We start from the raw sequence: 15,123 nt of genomic DNA, 5'->3' as shown, positions 1-15,123 counted from the left end.
CTTGTTATGCTCATTCGCATAAAGATATAAGAACATATACTTGATCACACATGCTTAACATTAATACTTTGAGTCATAAACTAAACATACAATACAAATTCAGAAAACATTCTATGTATACTAATGTTCTCCTTTGGGAGATTCATTAATACACAAAACATAATGATGCTAATAGTATTAACTTTATTTGGTAAGATATATGCATTAACTAGAAACACTTGTTATCTTTGGATATACAAGCAAAACTAATAACACATACTCACTACCAACAATCATATCCATCAATTATAAGGACAACTAATCAACCTTTGGGGTGATCCAAAATGCCCTATAATAATGAATTTCCATTTACCCATATATATAAATAATTTAGCATCCATTCTATAGGTAATTGGAATAAAATTTATCAGTAATCTGGAATTAAATAAAACTTAAAGATTTGATCACTTTGGTGATTAACAAATCTATCATACAAATAATTCCAGAAATTATATCATTAATTGAAATAAAATTCATCCATAATTTGGAATTAAATAAACTTAAAGATTTGATCACTTTGGTGATTACAAATCTATCATACAAATAATTCCATAAATAATATCATTATATGAAATAAAATTTCATCCATAATTTGGAATTAAATAAAACTTAAAGATTTGATCACTTTGGTGATTACAAATCCATCATACAAGTAATTCTAAAATTTCAATTTTAAAAAAAAATTAATACATAAAGTGGAAAAAATAATTTTCCATTCCTCACTTTCAATCAATTAATTAAACTTTAATTTAATGAACATAGTAAAATTTCATTAAAACTTTAATTTAATGTAAATTAAATTACATTAAAAAAATGATACATAAAACAGAAAAATAATTTTCGTTACTCACTTTTAATTAATTAATTAAAGTTTAATTTAAATGTAAATTGAATTACATTATAACGTAACCTAAATTACAGAAAAGTAACAATTGATTAATGCAGCAAAGAATTCATGCATTTCATGATGACATAAGTTGCAGAATAATTCATCAGTTCGCATTTCATTATTTTATATTATAATATAATAAAATTTTGAAAAGACTTTAATTAAATTGATAACCTAAGGCACAATAAATAAAATTTGCTTCTTTTTCATTAAGCAAAATTGCATAAGGTGCAGGAACGAATTCACACGTGCAGTTTCATCCCTTACCCAGGCACCAAACGGTAGTTTATGTAAACCTTAATACATAAACCCTAATTTTAAAATTAAGGTTTTTCAATTGGGATTATTTTAAAATTAGGGCTCTTTGATTTTGATGGTTTAGGACAATTAGGGATCTATTATAGAGGAATGAAATCCTTAATTTATAAATCCTAATTTTAAAATTAGAGTTTTTAAATTGAGAATATTTTAAAATTAGGGTTCTTTGATCTTGGAAAAGCATTAATGGAGAATCACAACATGAGTAACGAGGCTCTGATACCACATGTAAATTTAAACATGAATAAACGTAAATTAAACACATACAATTATGTTCACATATAGATCTTATCATATCATGATTCTCACACAATCATACAATCAAGAATGAATAAGCACTTACCTTGATCCATGAGTGATCCTAATTGAGTAGTTACTTTATCTCCTTTTTCCCAATCTATCTCTTAGCAATTCCGTTCTTGTCACACACTTTCGTGATGGTTATCAATGAGACAACTATTATTTGCAGAGACAAAACCCTATAGCCTTTAGTACCCAATCTCCATCAGATGTAGGTTTTCCATTAGGTATATCATCAGATATATATTTCTCACATTAACCAATGGGTCTTTATTCTATTATTATTATTAAATCATATTCGGGCCAAAGCCCAAACTCTAAGTCATGTGAGTCACTTTATAGAAATTAATTTACATAATTTCTTACATTAAGGTCATCTCAATGGAGGATAATGTCATCCAAGAGAGAAGCCAAACTCATTGAACAATGAGTGTCATGTCCTTTTCACAAACACTTGGTGGAATTGAAAGGAAAGCAAGAACAAATCAAGAACACAAATAGAAACACAATTGAAATATGTAATTAACTAAAACTGGACAGAATTGAAAGAGGAAACATATCTACCGATTAAAATCATCCAAAGAACACAATGAACCGATTAGAAACTCAAGAACAGCACAAGAACCAAACTAAACGGTACAAATTGATGAACAAGACATAAAAGTTGAAACTACCGAATGAAAACAACAAAGGAGATGAAAAGGAATGGAACTTAGATGGTTGAAGTCCGACTGGAATGGATTAGGAGAATGATCACGCCACTTGGTGATGGAGTCTCAAGATGAGTGAAGAAAGTTGCCACTTGAAGCTCTCCAAAAGCTCACAAGATGAGACTATGCTAAGGAGATCAAAATCTCACAAAAGGCTCTCTCAAAATGAGTAGAGTTTCTCTATATCAATTATCCAAATCTAAATTTACAAGAGCCCAACCTCTCTATTTATAATAGAAGAGGGCTGAAATGAAACACAAATGAAACTCTAAGTTCCCTCCAAATTCAAATGCAAATTGGTGCCACCTAGTCATGAAGTAAGTGTGACCCACTTCCTATTTTCAGCACCTCATAAAATGCGTCTACACCCCCCTAACTATTCACACTTTTTATTTAATATTCACACCTCCTATAACTATACAAAATTAATTCAAATGATGCTCTTTTATTTAATGCTTGGCCTTGCCCCTCATGGTTTGGACTTGGGCTTCTTGGGCTTGGGCCTTCTTGAGCTTGGGCTTTGGACTTGGGCCTCATCTTTTGAAAAGACTAATAAGAAGAACTTTAAATGATTTGGCCCTTATCCATTCTTCCTATTAACAACATCTTTTTTATTCTCATCAAGTTGTTTAAAATTAAGCAAAGTTATTTAAAAGTCTGCTTTCCATTTGTGACTAACTTTCTTCCATGTTAACTAAATAACTCATGGAACTTGTATAAAAGTAATATTTTTATTTATAAGTAATGTGATAAATGAAAAGAAGGATTATTATATCACTTGATTTATGTTTGATTCAAAATAAAATAACAAAAAAAAAATGTACGATAGCATTTTTTTTAAATAAAATTTCACCTCTTAAGTAAGATGTAAAATTCAAAATTTATGTCGGATGAGGCAAGTGTCTGATTTAAATTTGAATTTTATGTGTAACTTTAATTGTTTAACATAAAATTTCGTAAAAATTTTGCGCTTTTTTTTCTCACTTTTTTCTTCATGAAACAACTATTTTTGCTTGTGATTTTTCGTTTTCCTTCCAATGGCGGCTACATTGACTTGGTGGAGATTCCATTGGTGATTCAAACGGTGATTTTTTTTGTTTTCTATAACTTACCTCTATTTTTGAAAATTGAAATTGATACAGATTTTTTATTTATTTCAATTACTACAATGCATGATTGTCTCTATGCATGTGTTGAGTGTAACGGACTTAACTTAACTCATAGTTTTTGTTATTCTATTATGTTATTTTATTATTATTTTCATATATAAATAAACAACCTTATGTCTATTTCTATTTTATACAAAAGATTTATCCTATTTTACGCAATCTTACATATTAAAAAAATCATAGTAACAACCCTTACAGTATAATTCTTATTTTTAATCTTGTAGAGACATAACCGTTCTTCTTCTTATCGTGAAAACAATAATTTTTAAATATTTTTTAGGCACAATAGACAAAATGACAACAACAATATAACTATTGTGAATGAATAATGGTACACGTGAGAGGTGAGAATGGATAAAATGGGTGGTGGGGTGAAAGGAGGAGAAAGTCAAGACACTGAACCTAAACGAATTCATGATAAACCATCAAGATAGTGCTTAGTCATAAACTCACCAACCAAATTTTAGATAAATTCATATTTTATTTTTTATATTTTCCACTTCCACCCTAATTAATATTAATTGTGAAAAAATGGTTTTAATATTTTTTTTAAAAAAAAGTCTACATTAATTATAATTTAATATTTTTAAGTAATCTTAGTTGGATCCACGCACTCCATACATTCTTTCTTTCTAGTCACATATTTTGTTTTGGGTTCCGCAACACTTTCATTCTTTTCTACAAGTTTGAGAGAGTAATTTCAGCATGTGTGAAAGAGAGTTAACGAGAAATTTTGTATTCAAGGTTCCACAATGTGAACATAAATATTTTATAAATTTTATATTTCATTTTTGCACTTCACTAAATTTTTTTTTCTAAGTTTCGTAACTCTCGAAAGAATAAATAAAAATTTCAAAAAAATTAAAATGATAAGAGTGAACATAATTTTTAAATGTCTTTTTGTTTTACTTTATTCAATTAACTCAAATAACTTAATACTCTTATTTAACTTTTCTTAGCATTTAAAAATAAACAACATCAAACAATTTTTTTAAAATAAAAAAAATCAATTTAAATGTGACATTTTACTAACTTATTTTTTTTATAGAAAATTTTATGAGACATATTGAATTTTTAGTTTTGTATTTTTAATATATTTTTATTAAAAGTATGTGAATTGGTAATTTATGTTCCATTAGATTGAGTTTATGTTCTTCATTAAAATTAATGGTATAAACTAATTTGTTTTTAAAAATTGATATCGTAATTGTTTTTGGAATCTCAAGAATAACAATGCATGGAGGTCTTCTATGCAGAAAATATATTCTTAATATCAAAATTATGTTATATTTAAATATATATACATTTTAAACATTAAAATTAATTTTAAAATAAATAAATATTTATTAGAGGTTTAAAATTAAAATTTAAAATTTAAGAATAAAAAGAATGATATATAAGTACTAATTAATAAACGATGTTGAGAACTTACCATTAACTCACTAAGTAAGAAGAAGCATTGACATAATTTAAGTCAAAAGTAAAGTATAATTATTTATAAATTATATGTTAATAATATTTGGAGTAACTTATTTATGTATTTTAAAATTCTTTAATTATACAGAAGTAGTATATCTTTGAAATTTGATGGACAAAATGTGAGTAGTTTTTTTAAGAGATTAAAAAAATATTTCCAAAAATTTGCGAAAACCGATAATCATATTTTACCTTAAAACTAATTAAGTTCTACCTTACACATGTGATATAACAACTCACATTAAGGTTGAAATTAGACTTATAACTGTAATTTTTCTGCTTTAATTGTTTAATAATCCAAATATAAAAACAATAATTTTAAATAAAATTTAATTCAATAAATGATTTTTTATCGGCATTAATATAAATGATTAATAAATCATCATATTATTAAATTATATGTATAAATTTTTTACATTTTAATATATATTTCTAAATTAGTTATGTGAAATTTAAAAAAGTATAATTAATTTTAATAATAATTTTCAATATATAAATTCAATTTAAAAATTATATGTATAATATGCGTATGTTGTCATTGTATTTATTAAATTCAGTAAAATATATTATATTGAATAAACCATTACTAATTATATATATAAGAAAATAACAGGATGTAAATACTATATTAATAAAATTAATATATTTGAATAAATACTATATTTGAATAAATGTTATATTAATAAAAGTCATAGAAATAACACAATTCATTAAAAGCCTAAATATGTAAATTTCATTTATTCTAAAACAATATATTAAATTAATAGTTGGATTCTTGTAAGGTTACGAGTTTTTGTTTTAATTTCAATATATTGAAAACTCTATGTATATATATATGCAACCTATATATACAACGAATTACATATAAAAGTAATAACTAATAACAATTGATATTATAGTCGGTCTTCTGTACTTATAATTTATTTGCTATTATAAAAAAAATTAAATTTTTCATAGGATTCAAATTTATAAATAAATATACAAATATTATTTACGGATTTATATCTCTTAGCAATTTTAATAGATTATTATATATGAATCTGTATCCGTTAGTTAAACGTTACATACATATTAATAGTCATATGTATAAATCTATTGATAATTTAGTATTATCTATATATTATTATTCATAAATTAATAATAATAATAATAATAATAATAATAATAATAATAATAATAATAATGAGAATAACAATAAATACTAATTTTGATATAATCTTTGCTGAAAGTTTGGAAACTAAATTATTTTCATAAACTTTTCATGTAGCAACAGTGTGGTTTAAATTTTCTCATAGAAACCTAAAACCTAACTTGAATGGTCTATGCTGTATAATTACAAATGTAGCTTGTATTAGTATGGTGATGAATTATTGACACAATCATCTTTCTTTCACAAACTCTTCTCAAAGAAAAAAGAACATCACAAAATCTGCTAAATTTGGCATATCTTTATATAAATGGGTGTCAAATACATGAATTTATTATAAGTTAACTTTAAATTTAATTAAACTTTATAAAATAAATTTATAAAATAAAATTTATGTCTATTTATATATATTTTATTAAAAATTAAGCTTTTAATTTAATTTCATAAAACTGATTTATAAGATGTAATCTGCACTTATATTATGAAACGTTATAAGTTCTAATCGAATCGATGTGATATCTCCAACAAATTTCAATCTATTTTCTTAGTTTTAGTTCACTCTTATTTTCCTTTTGGTTTTATTTAAGTTTTTTTCAAAATAAAGAACAAAGATTGAATTGTCGGCCACAAACTATACCAACCCACCATGTGTGTTCTTTAACCAGGAAAACACCTCAAAATACCTACAATTTTGATCTACTATACAAGATAAATAAATAAATAAATCCAAAAAATAAGAAATAAGAAATAGTAAATATAAAATTTTTATTATTCTAGGATAATTTTTTTACCGCAAGTATCTTTATTTTATTTTTATAATATTTATTAAATGGTAAAATATTTTAGAGATGATTGATGACAATAAAATGATATTAAATATTTAAAATTTTCAATCGAACTAATATTGTTATATTGCGTAATGGAAGCGCAAGAAGTGAAAGTGATGTAGCATTTTGTTGTAAGGTGAATCTTGAAAAAGAAATGAGTGTGTGTGGAACTGGCTCCACCACTGTGTGTAGTGGGATGTACCATTTATCACATTCAGAAAAATAAAAAGAAATAAAATTCACATTCATATTCATATTCTCATCATCATAACCATAAACAATAACATGGGCAACAACATTGTTATCTTCCACAGAACCTATTTGCCCTTCCTCTGCATTACTTACTTACATCCACTCGTAGTTGGTTTTGGTTGCTTCTCACGTCAAACTTTTAATGTGTTTACACGTTATTTCTCTTTGAATCATTAACAATTCACTAGTGTAGAAAAGTTGTTTAATTATAGTCTTACAACACCGATTTAGAATCAAACGTAGTTCATTAAAATACGATGATATTTTTAAAATTAAAACGATGTTTATGGTAAAACTATCGTCTATAATTATGACCAAACACGTAGATGTTGGTTTCTATCAACAACCATTGTCTATGACCAAGCATATATACTACGATTATCATAAAATTGCGGTCTATTTTTTTAAATTTAAGCATAGACGACAACTATTAGTAAGAACCGTCTTCTATAATACGATTGTGATTTTCGAAACAAGATGAAGAAAATTGCAACACACTAAGAGGAAACAAGCAATTTGCGGTGTGCATAACAGCGAGAGAAAGAGAAAGAGTAAAGAAGAAAGAGATATAGTATTTTATTATTCTTGCTGTAAAAAGGTTAAAAAAAAGATATATAAAAGGAAAAGCAAAGAAACAAAAAGAGGAATGGGCTAAAAGAACATGATCCAGGGAAAAGAGGTTACAAGAAGCAAAATAGGGTCCAACAAGAAGCTCAACAATAAGATTAACACTCTATGTGTTTTTTATTTACCCTAACTAGAGCTCGCCTTACTTACGCTCTCATCACTTTCGTTTTCATTCTGTCTCGCGCTCTCGTCTCCCTACAACCTTGCTTTCCCTGCATCTTGCTTTTAGTGTTCTTTGTAAGTTCTTACTCTATTGCTCTATTATATGTTGTTCCTCCATTACTCATATTTGATGTTTCTAGGTTCTCCATTGTCCAGGGCGTATTCTTGACTGCATTACTCGTGTTATTGGTCGAGTTACATAAGGAGTTTGCTAAAAATTTGGACCACACATCAAGAGAACGTAACAATGAAAAAGAAGTGGGAAGCAAATCCTCGTGCCACATGAACCAGAACACAACATCAAGCACCTGGCAACGAAAAAAGAAACCACAAGCCACTAAAGGTCAATACCCTTACCCCTACCAACTAATATCACCAAGGTTATGGAAGCATAGAGCCATCAAAGGTGGCATCCCATTACAACACCTCGGTGCACATTTCTCTCACTATTGAAGAGACACATGCGAACACGCCTTTGTGGACAAAATCCTGGAGACCACATTACATCCTAGCTAGAAGAGTCTGTCCATACACTATTACGATGGAACTATTGACCCATATAAACACACAAAGGTATATATTACTAAGTAAGGTTATATTTTCTACATCTTTAAAAAGAGTAACTCTCAATTGGTTCACACACTTACCACCTTACTTCATTGATTACTCTGACACATTGGTAACAAAGTTTGGTACATAGTTTTCAACAAACCAACCTCATCATCTCACATCAATTGTACTAATGAATATCCATCAGGAAAAAGAAGAGTCCCTTATCTTATTCAAAAAATGATTTGGCAAGGTGACTCTCATTATCAAGAACCTAAATCTTGAAGTAGCTCTACACCATATGGTCACAACACTCATGTTGGGACCATTTGTTGATAGTTTGTGTAAAAAACCTATGTTCAACTTCAATGAATTACAACACTGAGTTGCCAAATTTATGTGGTTGGAATAATTGAAAGAATTTTTTTCTTTCTTTGGCACAGGTGATCTCAAGTACCCGTTTAACAGATGACATCAATAAAAAAAAAAAGATTTTCTTTCTCATGACTCTTCGACATTCAATGCTTCTCGAGCCACTCTACCCATGAAGGAAAAATGACTTTGACCAAAGGGAAATTTTCTTTCAAAGGCTCTCAATAACTATATAAAGCATGGGAGCTCGTATATTACTCAACATCGATATGATGTTAGTCACCTGGAACAATATAACCTCAAATTAGTTACATAAATAAAATTGTGCACAACAAAATCAAGTACTAATTAGGTATTAGGATGACTCAAGGTAACACAAGTCCATCAAGTAAAAGGTTCATTGGAACTCCATAAATATATTAACGTTTTTCATATATACATTTATTGATTCCACATTTATTACTCTAGCACACCTTTCGTTGACTTGAAGAGTGTCTTTTGCATACACAACCTCCCTTCTAGATCAATCAAAGAAAAACACATCTTGGATTGTACAATCTATAAAAATAGAGATCAAGCCATAAGGAAAGGTCTCAATCAAATCAGAGAATAAAAAATACTCTTGTAAGATCATCTCGGTTCAAGAAACTGGACTCAAAAGAAAGAATGCATGTTTTTTAGGCAAATTCTCCCTGAGTCTCCATTGGTTCTTCCTGCACCTCCATATGATTTTAAATATCAAATGTACTTTACTTTTTTTGAATTGAATACCGAATTGGCCAACTATGTGTTATTGATATCTTGAGGTAATATTGATTCCAAACACTACTTGTTGTTGCGCCTCCACCACTTCCACGAACCCCACCTCCTCCCTCACCCTCTGATCATGCTCCTCCACCAAGAACTACCTCATATCCTACATGTTCTTGTTCTTCTTCACGCCAACAATATCCGTCTTCCCCCTGACCAATCCCTCGTAACACACAACACACATGCCAACACCACCAACATCATCAATCTTACATTCCAAACAAGGAACCCACAATACCCTAGATGACAAATATATCTATATATACCATCATGGGTAATCAACTTGTGATTATTGTCGTGTAATCAGCTTGTGATTATTGTCGTAAATAATTTTTCTAAATGAATATCGAATTGGTCAATCCAGTACACAATCCTGGATCCGATTTAAGGTTATGGATTAAGACCAATGGAAGTGAATAAAACTGTTAAAAATTTAATGAGTTTCAATATATACTTATATGTATGCGTGTTTGGATTAGAAATGAGATTAGTAAGAATTTGAGAAAAAAGTACGAAAAAAAATAAAAAATTATCTGTATTAAGACATGTAGAATAAATTTATGGAAAAAATTGATTGAAATTTGTGAGTAATCTGTGAGAAACTTTTATTTTTTTTTCAAAGATTTAAAATTAAATTTACAAATTTGAATAATAAAATGTTTTTATGTAAATTTCAGTTAATTAAAACTTTATTAATTATTTTTGGTACCCTTATATTAAAAACAGTTAGTTAAAAATTATTTAGTTATTTATGTATTTTGTAGTTTATAATTAAAATATTATCTTTAATAATGTCTAATAAATGACTTTAGAAAAAATACAAAACATGAAACATTGTTGAGACATAAAAATTGTTAGAAAAAAAATCTCATTTAAAAAAATACAAATAATCTTACATTGTGGATATATAAAAATTGTTAGATAAAATAAATAATATTTAATATTCATAATTATAAAAAATTTAACTATTTTTTTTATCTTAAATTTAAATAATATTATTATTTTTATATTTATTTTTATAATAATAATAATTATCATATAAATTTAATTTTTATCATAAATAACTGTGTTTTTTTTTATTAATTATTATTTTTTATAAAATATGATTAGTTATTTAATTACATATAAATTTATTTCAGATTAATATTGTACTGGCATGGCTGATCGACATGCTGATGTGTCTCGGACACCCTGACCGAACCGACCGAGACACCACGCACGGCCAGGTCAACCGACACATATAATCATTAACGCTCAAGCCAAGGTCAGTGAAGCTAAACTACCATTAAGAATTAGGTAATGCAATCATAAGTGTGATCAATTCCACTAATCAGGCCCAATGAGGTAAACTCATTAAAATAATATAAATAGCACACCTTCTAAGGAACCAGGTACGTCATTATTACTGTACACCTACCCGAGTGTCGAACTCCCTTTACTGACTTGAGCATCAGAGTGCCTTCTGCAGGTATCTCCCCCATTTGGCATTCACCCGAGACCGAGAGTCGAAGGAGTAGCACGAAGGCGAGAAGGATCCCAGTGAAACCCTAGCAACCTGCCTGAAAGAAGGAGGAAGATTAAGACTTCAATAGTTCTCTAGGTCTCATCTCCATGATAAGAACAAATATAATATATGCATTTTACAAATATAAAATACTTGTAACCTTAATATACATATGTAATTCACCTTTTAAGTTATTTTTGTATTTTCTACATTAAATATTGGAGTATTATTTTTTCTAAAATAACTCTTTAGTGTTATAACTATTATTTAAAATTTATAAATGGTTATAAGTTGCGATAAAATAAATATTATTATAACATTTTATATAAATATTATAATAATATTTATTTATTAACTTTGATAATGGTCAATAAAAAATAAAGACCCCAAACTGCATCACATGAATTTTGTCTAAGAGTTGTAGTGTGATGGTATAAAAGATTGGAGTTATCATCAATTATTATCTTTATAACTATTGAGAATCAATCATTATGTTTATAACTATTGAGAATCAATCATTATGTTTATAACTATTGAGAATCACTCATTATCTTTATAACTATTGAGAATCAATAATTATCTTTATAACTATTGAGAAAGACCGATGAAAGTAATAATTTGAAAAATAATGACCCCACTCTTTCGAAAATATTATTAAAAAACTGTCTACTGTGTAAGAGAAATATCTGCTATAGAAAAAGCAGAAGAAGAATGGTTTTGTGGTGGAAGTGGAAGGTGAAAGAATGGGTGAGAGTAGCTCAAGTGGCGGAGAAGCAGAGAGCATGAACAGTGAGAGCAGAAGAGGCGGTTGGAGAAGTTTTCCCTTCGTAATTGGTCTCTCTTCTCTCTTATCTCTTCCTTTGCCTTTCAGCACTAATGATATAATTATTAACTGATTAATTGTTTGTTAATGGTTAATCTGCAACAGGATCAACGGCGTGCATGTCATTTGGTGCTGCAGGCATGCTTGGAAACTTGACTGTGTATCTGATACGTGAATTCAATGTAAAGAGCATCAATGGTGCTCAGGTTGTAAACGTGGCAAATGGAAGCTCAAGCTTATTTCCCATTCTTGCAGCAATCATGGCTGATTCTTTCTTTGGATCTTTCTCTGTTGCCTTCCTTTCTTCCTTAGTTTCTTTCCTGGTAGTTAATACTCTCCACTCTCCTATATGCATCTATATCTGCAACCATTTTGTTTTCTCTTCGACTAGTTTTTCTTATCGATAAGAAAAGATAAAATAAATGTGACCTACTTTAGTAATGATTCAATCCTCATACAAAACATTCAAGATATAGAGTTAAAAAAAACTCCAAGTGTCCACCTGGTCAAAACCAACTAAAAACAACCACCTAAAGTTCAAGGGCCAACCCCAGTCGTATCTGTAACTTTTAATTAAATACATACATATCAGAGATTCAAGATAATAGTTAAAGAACGAGAAATTCCCTGTGTTGGTGATCTCACATCGACTAGAGATAATGACAATTCATGGTATATAAGTGGGTGCAAACCTTGATCTCATGAACTGATTTTATGGAGTTGAGTTAAACTTAAAGTTCATTTCGTAATACACTGATAATACTTTCAACGATATCTAAGATCAAACATTCACTTGTACCGAGAAAAAAACTTTATATTTAGTAGGTACTACTCAATAATTGAGCTTAATGTTAATAATTTTTTTTTGTTTTTAAGTGCTAACAACCAATTATATTATTCAGTTTAAATGACAATAGATCTAATATATTAAAAAAAAAATGTTATATTTTTTTATTTATAAATTGCAGGGCAGTGTTATTTTAGTCTTGACAACAATGATCGATTCGTTGAAACCTAACCCCTGCAACAATAGATCAAACCAATGCAAAGCCCCTTCAAAATTGCAATATGCAATCTTATATGGAGGCATAGCTCTGTGTGCACTTGGTTTTGGGGGTGCACGCTTCACAACAGCATCATTAGGAGCAAATCAATTTAATGAGGCAAAGCATCAAGACGTATTCTTCAACTGGTTCTTCTTGACTTGGTACATTGCTTCTGTTGTGTCCTTAACTGGGATTTTTTACATCCAAGATAACGTGAGTTGGGCTTGGGGCTTTGGCATATGTAGTGTGGGCAACTTGATTGGTCTAGTAATTCTTTTACTTGGTTACCGATTTTATCGTCTTGATAAACCACAAGGAAGTGTGTTCTTGGACCTTGCTCGTGTTCTTGTTGCATCTATCCGTAAATGGAAATCTCAGCTCTCTTCCTCAGCAAAGGATTACTATAGTGCCAGGGATGAGATGCTTCCGATGCAACCTGCTACAACTCCTGGAAAAAGATTAAGGTACTAAGTTATGATTATATTATTGTTATTGAAGTTTGTTGATTTCCTTTTGTTAATTAAGGTTTTAGGCTGTTTTTCCAAGTTTGCTTTCTCAAAAGACACTCAAAAGACAAAGCAGGGATGTTGGTATATTTATGTCAGAAATACTAAAGTATTGTTATGTTGTTGCAACCAAGCTGTATTTGGAAAATTATTGTTCCAAACAAAATATATACTAAAAGAATCAACAAACTATTTATAAGTATTATTATTTACAAGTGGATTATAAGTTTATAAGATAAAGTTTGTATTCACCTATATATTATAAAATGTTTTTATCTCTAGTTGATATGCTATCTTTAACTCCTCACACCAAGACCGGTCAACTTATGGCAGGGACTATTTATTTTGGATGGTCTAATAGTGGATGACCTAGTAAATCTGACAAATTCTCGTTATGATATATTAAGGATATTGTATGATATTATACGATATTGTACCAATTATATGTAATTAATTTAATAATTATAGAATCTCATTATTAGTGTCCCTACATAATTAGATTGTAATTTGGAGAGAATAAGAAACATTTATTCTTCTTACCATTTTTTTATCATTTTCTTAGATGATATTAGAACACCGGCCTTGGTGCCCTGACAACCTCTCCATTTTTATCCCCTAAATAAAGAAATCATGTCCAGCAAAGAAGGCATCAGTAACGAGTCCGATAGAAACCTCGTACAAGGCTTCAGTGCCGAGCAAATTCAGTAATTGGCAAAGGCTATTTACTCGCTCAACAATAACGGTAAAAGTGACACGTTTGTTAGCTCTGCAGGTCTGCTTGCCCATAACTCCTCTTCTAATTCTGCTTTTACGAAACCATGGATTTTGAATAGCGGAGCAACCGATCACATTGCATCTGATTCACAATTTTTCACACACACTTCATCATCATTTATTTCAAATGTTAATCTGCCCACAGGCTCAACTGCGCCCATCGCATATACAGGCATAATTAAATTCAATGACAAAATAGATGTTCTTTGTGTTCCTTCTTTTAATTTAAATCTCATGTCCATTAGTAAGATAGTCAGTTCACTAAATTGTTGTGTCGTTTTGCGTTTTAGAGGACTTGACTACGGGGAGGATGATTGGCTCGGGTAAACAACACGCAGGCTTATACTACATGTCCCCTCTTCCAAACCAAGCTCACGCATCTCAAATATCGACCGATCCTGATTTATGGCACAAGCGCCTCGGACATCCTTCTCAGGCGTGTCTACAACTTGTATCTTCATAATAAAATACATATTATGTTATTTTATTATTATTTTCATATATAAATAAACAACCTTATGTCTATTTCTATTTTATACAAAAGATTTATCCTATTTTACGCAATCTTACATATTAAAAAAATCATAGTAACAACCCTTACAGTATAATTCTTATTTTTTAATCTTGTAGAGACATAACCGTTCTTCTTCTTATCGTGAAAACAATAATTTTTAAATATTTTTTTAGGCACAATAGACAAAATGACAACAACAATATAACTATTGTGAATGAATAATGGTACACGTGAGAGGTGAGAATGGATAAAATGGGTGGTGGGGTGAAAGGAGGAGAAAGTCAAGACACTGAACCTAAACGAATTCAT

The 15,123-nt window shown here is 29.0% G+C and overlaps 1 protein-coding gene across 4 annotated transcripts; it reads left to right on the top strand.

Annotated features, from left to right (window-relative positions):
* The first annotated feature begins 11,740 nt into the window (after positions 1-11,740).
* LOC137835764 (protein NRT1/ PTR FAMILY 2.6-like) lies at positions 11,741-14,864 on the top strand. Of its 4 annotated transcripts, none has more exons than XR_011085143.1 (5): positions 11,741-11,985; positions 12,080-12,297; positions 12,943-13,484; positions 14,089-14,268; positions 14,591-14,864. XR_011085143.1 is itself a non-coding variant. In XM_068644419.1 (4 exons), the coding sequence occupies exons 1-4, from the start codon at positions 11,895-11,897 to the stop codon at positions 14,625-14,627; spliced, it is 888 nt and encodes a 295-aa protein (XP_068500520.1). In that variant the 5' UTR covers positions 11,741-11,894; the 3' UTR covers positions 14,628-14,864. The 4 variants fall into 4 exon arrangements, 2 of the variants coding, with proteins under 2 accessions (XP_068500520.1, XP_068500521.1); XR_011085142.1 differs by having other exon boundaries at positions 14,089-14,298; XM_068644419.1 differs by lacking the exon at positions 14,089-14,268.
* Positions 14,865-15,123: the final 259 nt, after the last annotated feature.

This window comes from Phaseolus vulgaris, chromosome 5 (genome assembly GCF_000499845.2).
Source record: "Phaseolus vulgaris cultivar G19833 chromosome 5, P. vulgaris v2.0, whole genome shotgun sequence".
NCBI classification, from domain to species: domain Eukaryota; kingdom Viridiplantae; phylum Streptophyta; class Magnoliopsida; order Fabales; family Fabaceae; genus Phaseolus; species Phaseolus vulgaris.
This window is presented reverse-complemented; position numbering and strand designations above follow the sequence as displayed.